The sequence below is a fragment of the Chelon labrosus genome (genome assembly GCF_963514085.1).
Source record: "Chelon labrosus genome assembly, chromosome: 23".
Taxonomy (NCBI): domain Eukaryota; kingdom Metazoa; phylum Chordata; class Actinopteri; order Mugiliformes; family Mugilidae; genus Chelon; species Chelon labrosus.
Genome location: NC_140356.1, coordinates 4,912,631 through 4,923,314, shown reverse-complemented (window position 1 = coordinate 4,923,314; position 10,684 = coordinate 4,912,631). Strand labels below are relative to the sequence as shown.

The following is a 10,684-nucleotide window of genomic DNA, read 5'->3' as shown; positions in this document are numbered from 1 at the left end:
TGGCATATTTAAAAAAACAAACAAACAACAAAAATAGTTGTTTATTACAGTTTCAATAATATATTGGTAGGAATAATTTCCTGTGAGATGAACGGTGTGTTACTACACCCTGTTGTAGAATAATGGATTGTAAAATAAATCTATAAACTATAATGTTTTCTACATTGTTTTAGTTGGCTGGTGATATTTAGAATATTATTTTGATAATTCTGACAAAGTTGTAGAGCAAATGAAGATACAAATATTCAACTTTTGCTTGACTAATATCAGAGGAGTACATTACTCATGTTGAAGCCATTTATAGTAAATCTACTATGGCTTTGTATCGACCTAAAAAAGTATTTTAGCACCAAAATGTACGGTTGCCCTCCATTACACGGCTGGTTGGGATAATAAGAGAGCTATGTTAATTAGTGTTATCCCCTCCCCCACGGGATATTTCCAAGTACCTCCTGACCCGTTTTCCAAACAGAGAGACGAGTTGTCAGACGGTCCCTAAAAAAGAAAACAGTCTCTATTGTTCCAGCGCTCGCTCCGCTCTGGACGGTGCAGTGTCGCCTCTGGCCGTAGAGGGCGCTGCATGGCAGGCCGGGCTCCGCGGCCTTCACATCTTTTTGTCTGAGAACTGGATCCCTCTGCCGCTCTACAGTGTGTGCGATAGCCTCGGAGCTGCGTCCGTAACACACTGTCAAACCACTCCAAACGAATACTACCGCGACCAAAAGCATTAATTCAACACCTTCTGCCATGGCGCTTCTAATCTGCCGGTAAATCGGTCGTATTTGTGACTGTTCGTTGGAACTTAGTCCGGGCTTGAATCGGGCTTGCTTTCTGTGTGCATCAGTCTTTATTAGCGAGCTGCCGCTCTTCTTGCTATCAGCTATTTCTTTAACTTTTTAAACACTCAGCTTGGCGAATGACTGAGCGCCGGCGGAGTATGGGATCCTTGGTGTCTTAAGAAGCGACTGAAGTGGGCTTTAACCGTTTTTGCATGCAAAAACAATGGCAAATTCGACGGGGAAAAATCTACTAGATCAGCGAAGGAAAGGACAGGCTTTCCTGGACGAGCTGCGGCAATTTCACCAAAGCAGAGGGTGAGATTGGGGCGTCTTTATTACCAAGAAATATAACTTTAAATCCTCGTTGCATGCTGCTGCGAGTTAACCAGAAGTGTAATTTAAGCATGTGTGCATTTATTTCTTGTGTTATCCCAACAGATCGCCGTTCAGGAAGATTCCTATCGTGGGTGGGAAAGAGCTGGATCTCAATGCTCTCTATATCAGAGTCGTCGCTTTAGGTGGATTTGCTAAGGTGAGTGGGAACTAAAAGTGTTTTTCTCCACGCTCCGCCGTTCGTGGACTCCTCGGCGAGCCACTCCACAACTCCGTGTGGGTAACCCGGGACAAGTGTAAACCTCCTGGAGAAAAAAATTTGTAGTGGGGTCGGTGTTGGCCTTGTGCTAGTTTGCCATGTATCTCTATGCAATGTGGTGGCTTGTGTTGTTGTGTGGTTTGAATTGAGAGTCCAACCGCTCGGAGTCAGAGTGCAGTTGGAGCGACTCAAAATTAGCGGGCACGTTTAACATCGATTATCGGCACGGAGCCCGGCCTCGGAAAACACCGCGGAGCACACCGCTCTCCGCCCGGGCTTTTACCGGTAGTTTGCACCCAGGGGGAAGCTTGAATTTTCTTTCTCGCCATAGCCATCTTTCTTCGGCTTCGTGGCTTGAGCACAAAATGTAGGCCTCACAGGCCCATGTAGTGAATACAGCGAACGCCACCGAAACCTGCTCCAAAACCAAACCGGTCGCCGCGAGCTAAATCGCTCGTTTATCGACGGGGACAGTTTGTCGGAGTTGGGCCTCGTTGAGTTTTAGCACCAAAATGGGGGAAAGTTAGCTCGTTAGCTCCAGTGCTAACTAGCCTCAACAGTAACGATAATGTCCTAAAGGGAGTCAGGCAGTAGTTACTGGTGTGTCAAATGTAAATATGTGCCGCCAATAAAACACACCGGTGCCTAATTACACACGGTTGCTCCAAACGCCTCGTTAGATTTATCTCGTTTAAGTGTTTTCATATTTTCGACAGTTTGAGAAAGTTATTGATTAGTGATTGTAGTGTTGCCTCATTTGGGGGGTGGGGGGGGACCTGTAGCAGACCAGATGGTTGCAGTGTAACCGCTCTTTTTGTTGTTGCCGGTGTTTTTTTTATTTTTATTATTTTTTTTATTTTATTATTATCTCCTAACCGACTCCTCTCTCCCTTTCAGGTCTCTGACAAAAACCAATGGATTGAACTTGGAGAGGAGTTTAACTTTCCAAGGAGTTGTTCCAACGCTGCATTTGCTTTAAAACAGTACTACCTTCGGTGAGTAGCGTGGCCATGCAGCTCTTCCTCTCAGGTAGCATGTGGGATGTGTTTACAAATGTTAAGATGCAGTCAGCAGGATCTAGCCTCTGCTCCCTCTGCACTAGAACAACATTGTAGAAGACAATCCAAATCCTATATTGTGTAAATTAGCAAAGGCAAGGCAGATATGTACTCTCACACTCCTTCCGTATAAGAAAATAACTATTATTATAATTTTTTTTAAAATACATTTTTACTCAAATGTGTCAAGTTTCCTAGTTCTACCAGAATGGTTTTTGGTTACTTCTCTGAAAATGGTGTAACCAGAGGATATTTGGTTTTGATGCACCACTGAGCAGATCTGGGTGCTCTGCTGTGTATCTGCCATGTATTTCACACAGGCTCCCAAGTCTTAACACAGTCAGCTGGCACTGATGGGAGTCTGGTGTAAATGCTGCTCTCCCTAGCAGCTGGCATTTGTGGTTTTGGTGTTGCTGTTTTTCTCTGTACTCCTTTCCTTCTCCCCGCCAACCCATGCAACGATTGCCCCCCCCCACCCTTGCACCTGCCTACGAGGGATTACACCTGTGTAGCAGAGCAACAACTGTAGCCACTTGTGGATAATTTTACAAGTTGATATTACAAACGGAAGCGATTTGTTTTGTGCATTGTGACTTTTGATGCAAGCTGCAGCAATTTGTGACTTTGGAGGGGAAATTTATTATCACCTGGTACACATCTGGTTAGACTCGGTGCCCCTCAAAAGTTCACAGATAACCGTCAGTGCTGGCTGCGAGGGAGAAAATCCTCTCGCTGCATGGCTGAAGCTAGTTGAAGGCTTCCTAGTGCCGCTGTAGCTACAAACCACTCTTAACTAGAACATGTTTAGTAAAAATCACTACTCTACAAGTTCAGATGTAGCTACAGTGCAAAGGTGTTGGGTTTCTGTGATGGGTTTTCTGCTGGTAATTGTCCATGCAAGCTCAGTAAAACATTAACAATAAGAAATCTGTTTTTGTCTAGCAGGCTTAGTGGGTGTTAAAGTTATTCTTGCAGATCCATTTTTGTTTGAGCTTTGGACAATAAGCTTTGACTGATGAGTATTCCTCGGCCTTTGGAGCGGCTTTATAAAGTTTATCTAAAGCAGCTTGGTGTAGGGATGTCAGAGGCAGCAGCAGCTAGACTTGTATTGCTTCAACTGACACTGATAATGGACACTATCCGAGTCTCCCTCGGGCCGCTCTTTATGCTTACGGTGTCTAATCTCGCCAGGCAAAACTGGGTGAATATTCTCCCAATTTTACTGTGGGGGAATTTTCTTTTCTCGGCTCTAACCCCGGAGAGGTCAGAGGGCGCAGCCAGGTACACAGTGGATATGTACTCACTCGAGCTGGTTCAGATTCAGCGTCTCTTTCAAGGACACTTGATCTGGGTGGATGTTGGCTAATATCAGGTGTTACCCTTGATTATCCAGTTGAATGACCATCTGTAACCACTGGCAGCCTCAGAGTTTTTAAGCTATGTTGGCACCTTAAGACCTTTCTTGTGAATACACTGGCAAGTAAAGTAAATCATACACTTGTGTTTTGTGGATGATGATTTAACAAATTGTCTACACTGTGTAATATTGTAATCGGCTCAGTGTTTAGTATCTGTGGCCTTTTGTTTGTCTTTAAGATGTTGGACTAAGTATTGCTTCGGTATGGTTATCTTTTTAATCCTTGAGCGAGTGAACAGGTATGAGTAAAGAACACATCTTCACAGGGATCTCACTTGTGACTGTCTGTTGACCAAGTTCATGACCATGATGTGTCTCCCTCTGGTCAGCACTTCCCACTCAGGGCAGAGCAATAAGCGGCGCTGAAGCTCAGTGCCAGCTCCCACTGCCGTCTATTTGATATCTGAATGTCACTCCGTAATAAGTGAGCGGTGCTTGCCAGAAACATTTTTCCAGCTCATTTTCAACTTGTTGAAGCGCTGCTTTGACATCAGTCCCACCAATGGTGCCGATTTCATTTCAGCTTCGGGGGCGGAAGGATTCACACTCTGGATCAAAGCGTTAGCATCAAATCACACTGACACACTAAGGGCACCATTGAATCGCAGCTCTGTTTTTGGCCCACTTCATTAGACTGAAGCAAAATATATGCATTTAAATGCAAAGTATTCACATAGGACATATATTACTGTAAAACAGTCCAGGTCTTTATTGCTGCATGCGTAACTAGTACCTATTTCCTCCAGGTTTCTTCCTGTCAGTGTGCTACCGTTTACCCTTCCATCATTTGACATATTTATCATCTACAGCTGTATACTCTCTGCACATCTACCGAGTTAGTTTCAGATTCTCAGTCAATACAATTTAACCTCTTCATGGTTTTCTCCTTCATTGGAATTTCATTTGATTTGGAAGTGGTTTATTGCCCCTCAAGGCTTGGGTTTCGTGCAAAGTCCTGATTTTTATTTTTAGTGAATTTGTTTTAGTAAAACACCATCAAGTTTCTAACTTGAGTGAATGAAAGGAGTTTGGAAATAAGGCTTGGTATAGTGTTTGACTTCTCTTCCAAACTGCAGCATATTGTCCCCAGAAGCCAAGTCAGGTGACGGATACCGTGGTTCAACCTTTGTTTGCCCTGGCTGCTGCATCCCCGTGGGGAGGAAATCAGGCCCAGGAGTCACTGACATCTAGGAACACTCACTAAAGCCTTTGAGTTAAATGTGGAGCTCGACTGTCGGTTGTTGTTTTTTTTTTTTTTTTTTTTTTTTTTTTTTTTTTATATCTTGATGCGGTTTGTTCTCATGGCTATAAATGTGTCTTCCTCATTTAAACGTTCTCACCGTTTTTAAATTGGCAGAATGTTGCCTATTACATTCATCAGTGTTTGGTTAAGTGCAGATTGGGTTTCACCTTTTGAGTCATTGTATGTCATGGACACGTTGGGCGTTTAACTCTGCTTTCAAGGACAGTTTTCACTGTTCAATCATTGTACAGAAAGAACAAGCCTTTGACTATACCTCTTTCTGCTGAATCAACCACCACTAAGTAATCTGTCTTCAGAGTTTAGCCAGCTGCCTCTTGTACAGAAAAATGATTATAGCACACTTTGTAGCTCAGAGAAGCCTGTGAAATCGCACTCAATGGTTTACTCATTTCAGTCGATAACTGGATGGTTCCTATTGTAACATAAATCTTCTCTTAACACCAGACTAGTTGGCCATGTGTTCTTCAACTGTTCCTGCCTTGTGACCCCACTTTTTGGGCCCAAAATTCTCACGACCCCAGCTATTAGCCGGCGGTGCAGTCATGTGAGCATTAGATAATTTCCCCCCTCTATTTTCAGGTCATGAACGCCTTTTCAAGTGGATTATAATTAATGCAGTTTTTTTAGGAGAAAGTGTCAAATGAATATAATTATATCAGTCTTGGAATTCAGTGTCCCGTGACACTGTGTGCATATAAAACAGTGCCTTGTGTATCCAAAAAAAAAAGAAACAGAGTTAACCACCTGTGTAGGGAGCATGCAGGGATCCCACTGAATCCCACTATTACTGTATCTGCCCAAGTTCGGAGCTTAGACTGTGTGGTTAACATTGATTTCAGCGTCAGGTCTTGATTTTCTTTAACTGACTACTGCCCAGCCTTACACCACAGACATATTTTACACGCCTTTTCTGCACAGTGGGTGCTAATATTCACAAGAGTACTTCATGCACCACTCATGGCTCTTCTTCCTGTATATGCCAATAGATTCTCCTGCTCATCTGAAACATCTGGACAAGGTGGCCTTTGATCTGGCTTGCATTAGCCCTGTTTTTATTCCCCTGCTACATCCGCGCTGCTGTTTCGACTTTAGAGATGCCCAGATGACGACCCGTTATGGAGAAGGACATGCAGACTAGTCCCTTCCTTTTCCCTCTTGTAGAGAATAATAAGTGTCGCTCAACAAAATAAGAGGAGTGGAGCAAACTTGCTATCACAGATAACATCTGAAGGCTCTTGAGACTTTGTGTTTTTGGTCTGTCTGTAATTTGACCTGCCCTCCAGCAGTGTTGGCCACCACTGATAGCCTAATCTCCTTCTCTCAGTTTCCTTGCTAACAAGCAGATGGGCAGATCTGCCTTGCATTTGACAGTGGAGCTAGAATCTGACTTTAACACTGTATGAAATAGATGATATATTTGTAACGTTTGCTCTGAGTGTTGCGTAGGCTGATTCTCTTCAGTAGAAACTTTTTTACTTAAGTGAATTTACAAGGGTTGTAGTTTGCTAGATGATTGGTTTGTCGACATGCTCGCCTCTGGAATTGTCTTTGGTTGGACGAACAACGCTCATCACCGATTGGACAGACTACTTTTGAAACTTGTCAGTGTGGCTGTGTTTTCATAAAACAGATGACCAAAAAAAACGTGGTACAGCAACGTCGTCCGAAGCTGGTAGGCTAACAGTTTTCTTAAACGTATTTAGTGTATTCCTCGCCTTCAGTTGGAATCACTATTTGATATTCCAGTGCCAATTTTAGAAAACTGCTGAATATGGGCTCCTAAAAAGTATGTCTGTAGCATTTTAGTTAAAGTATTAAACCCATCAGGGGATCGTATATGGACAACACAGAAAAAAACACACAGTTTATGAGCCTGCTCAACAACCAGTTTCTTCACATTGTCCTTAATGTAATTTAACAATGTCATGAAAAGGTCAGTGCATGACAGTTTGAAAAAAAAAAAATACAGAATTTCTAAAACTTGGACTCGGTTCATAGTTAAGATTAGAATGTAATACTTTAGGACAAATTATAAGGTTATCATTTTTAGGACTGTAATTAAGTTAAGATCTACAAACAGGCCGTTGTAATCCTGTTTGATGAACACAATTTTATGTTCCGCCCAGTTCCCTATAATTGACAAAAATGTTTGGGATGCTTGACAAAGTATGAGCAATGGTGAAATCCATAAAACAAATAGCAACCTCAGGTGGTGAGATTCCAGCCTTATACATCTGACAATACAACCATACTGCAATGAGCATTCACAACTACAAATAAGAATTATTATTATATTATATTATACAGAGATGCAAAACAGCTAATTGAAGCAAATATAGTACAGTATGTGAGTGGTCACCAGGTAGGTAAAAAAAATGGTGTTCTTTACACGGAAAAGCAATCATACCAGCTCTTAGTCATAGCCTCCTTTTAAGAATAAGCCCGAAGTCAACTTCTGCCATTATGTCCAAAAATATATATACACTTTGGCCTCTAAAAGCAAGTGCCTTTCCTTGACAAGTGGCGCCTGAGTCGGCGGCGTTCTTGAGGAACTTGCACCAGTGTGAAAATTCGTCCTCTTCTAAAAGCCTAGTTTGAACCCAGGAAATGCTGCTAACCACTGAGCTGCTGTGCCATTGTGATTGACCAGACTGATGAGTGAAATAGAAATGCTTGTAACCATACTTTTTTTTTTTTTTTTATTTGAGCTGTCTTACCAATCACAAGTCTTAAAAGTGAATGCTGTCAGCATATTGTTCCTTTCACTATGCTTCATCGTGATTTCAAGTTTAACAAATGACCAGTTCTGTCAGTGGTCCAGCTCGTGCAGTATTTTCTCAGTTGGCCCAGTGGCATCAATAAACGGTCCTGTGATTATTGACAAAGTAAACCGCCCTCAGCCTGTGTTGGACAGCCGGCTCCATTAAATCCCAGCAAATGTTTCTGTGCAGAAATTGGCAGTGGGTGTGTTTGCATGTCCGCGTCCACGTCCAGCAGGGGGCATTCGACTCCCACACACCGCCACACTGAGGGCATTTGGGCAGCTGAATGTAACTGACGCCAGGAGTATCTACTCTAGTGTGATCCAGATCACCGCAAATAACACAATACTAATGACGGTGGCTGTTTGCACCCGTGTGTCTACTCATCACTTGCTTCCCACACTCTGCACTCGCTGTTTTATTTTGGAGGGAAAGCCCACTCGGTATTAGCAGTGAAAATACACGGACTCTCTCACAGTGTTGTAGTAAAATTGATTCAAACCCCAGCGGTCCCTGCTCGTTGAAAGTCACGTGCTACTCGTGCAGGAGGGTACCGATATTCCTCTTTACATGCAAGCGTGAAAAAAGAGGAAATGCAGGCCAAAGCAGCTGCAGTCGACTCCCCCTTATCCTATTCCCCCACCCGTCTTTACCCACAGCCTTTTCTTGCTTGTGCCCAGACAGCGGTTGATGACGCTGCAGTCGGGACTGGGGCCTATCTCTCCAGCTCTCCCTCCCTCCTCTCTCTCTCTTTCTCTCTCTCTCTACACAAATGAAGGCTGAGTGTATTTATAGTCCAGCGTGTCACCCGGCATCCAGCGAACGGGGGATTACCTCGGCCACGATGAACAAGCAGGGCCTAATTCAGAAACAGGCACTCGCTCGGTGACTCACGGCCACACAGGCCTGGTTCACCACGCTGCTGCTGAGGTATTTTGCTGCATGTCTGTGGAAGCGTGTTTGTGTTTGTCTGGCAGGTTTCTCATTATTACGAGGCACTTACCATATCCAGGAAAGCCTGAACCTGAATTCGTATGCTTTTTTTTCCGCACGTTGAGTGCCCACTTCTCGAGAATATGAGGTTTACAGTTAAAGATTAACTTGCTTGTTTCATGTTGTATCGCACCGGGTTGCGTCGCAGCCAGTTCACACGTTTCTAGTATTTTTAGCAGGTCAAAGTCAATAAAATGCTTACCAGTAGTGAAACTGCATGGTGATCTGATTTTACAGTCATTACTGACTACCGTTTCTCTGTGATGCACTGACAACATCTACCTACTGTCATGCAAAGATATGCTTATCTCTTCTCAGTGCTCATTTTTACTCTTGGTTCCTAAGTGGTTCATGCTTTAGTTACCACTTCAGAGCTTGTGAAGGTATCATAGCCTTGAGGAAGAATAACTGTCACTGGCTGTGTCAAGCCAACCTTTTTTAAATTAGAAGAGCACGCTGAATGCTCATCCTGTTGGCTGTCGAATTTCATTTTGGAATGAAAGTTTTTACCTGTAATTTACCCCAACTGTGCAGAGTAATAAAAGTATATGTATATGACTGTATTTGAGAAAAAAAAATGGGTGGTTGTTAATGGAATTCATTTTGGCATGTATGAAAGTAGGTGCCCTTCTTCCATAGCTTCTTATTGGAGGAGCTGATGATACTTGATATGTACACATCACTATCTCTGTGCTGAACAGAAATTATATGCAGGTTTGGAGGCTGGCAACTTCTTTGTATAGCCTACATGTCGCGGGATTCCTGTGAGATGGGAGAAAATATTCCCGAATGGGGGTAGAAGCATTTTTCACCACCCTCAGTCACCGTCTTTCTCATCTCTGCTGCCTGTTCCACCTCTGACCTCTGCTGGCGCATCTCCTTATCAGTTGAATAGAAACTGTATTTCTTCATACAGTGCAGTACGTTGATATCACCACGTCACTTCACATGCTGCCAGTGCAGCAGTTTGAATGAATCCTTTTAAATGTCATCACTTTGAGGCCCTTTTAGCAAATAGTAGGTTGTTGTGCTTGAAGTAAATCATACTGTCGGCGCTGAGGTCATTGTGAGGACAGAGTGTGTCCTGGTACAGTATGCTGCTCCATAAAATCTGATGAGATATCCTCCATTGTGTTGTTTTTAAGTGCAGAGTATGGCCACTGTTGTCTGAGCAAATGGTTTCTTTGACAGCATGGACTGTAGATCCTTTTGACTGAGTTGATCATCAACAACAGGCAGTTTGTCCTCCGGCTCTGGAGACATGTTAAGTTGATTTCCACGTCACTGTTATGGTGCATACTTCTTTGTGTTTCCAACAGTAGCTTTAGTGTTGGATGCAGGTCATGGTCAGTTGGCTTCAGTAAAGCTTGTGTGGTATCCCAGTGTTACACATAGCATGCTCATTGTGGTTACGTATTTAACTATATTCCCATACAAAAAAAAATATGCAACCACTTCCTTATTATGCATAATGGCCACTATTTGTACTGTAAATATGCTATGATTTATTCTTGACAAAATACTTACAAATTAAATTTAAATGTAATGTATATTGATGTTAAATTTAAGGGGATATCTTGTCCTCACCTCTTATAACGTTAAAGCTCAACACTACAGAATCTGTTTACAGAATCTATTTTAATGTGTGGAGCTCATGAAAAAGGAAATATCGCAAATGGAAAATGCTTTTCCACTGTCTGTCTGATCATGATTTGGCTAAAGTGATTACACTGTACCCTGTGTGTGTATTTGTGTGTGTGTGCAGTTTCTTAAATATAACCAACAAGCTGCTGAGCTGGTGAGGCGGTGGAGTCGGAGT

The 10,684-nt window shown here is 42.8% G+C and overlaps 1 protein-coding gene across 1 annotated transcript in view; it reads left to right on the top strand.

The window, feature by feature from the left end:
* The first annotated feature begins 323 nt into the window (after positions 1 to 323).
* arid2 (AT-rich interactive domain 2) overlaps positions 324 to 10,684 on the top strand; it is a 31,307-nt gene continuing 20,946 nt past the window's right edge. Inside the window, exons 1-3 of the mRNA XM_084573539.1 lie at positions 324 to 1,094; positions 1,218 to 1,311; positions 2,269 to 2,366. Of these exons, the coding sequence (XP_084429665.1) occupies positions 1,003 to 1,094; positions 1,218 to 1,311; positions 2,269 to 2,366 (284 nt within the window). The 5' untranslated portion in view covers positions 324 to 1,002. The remainder of the gene's footprint in view (positions 1,095 to 1,217; positions 1,312 to 2,268; positions 2,367 to 10,684) is intronic.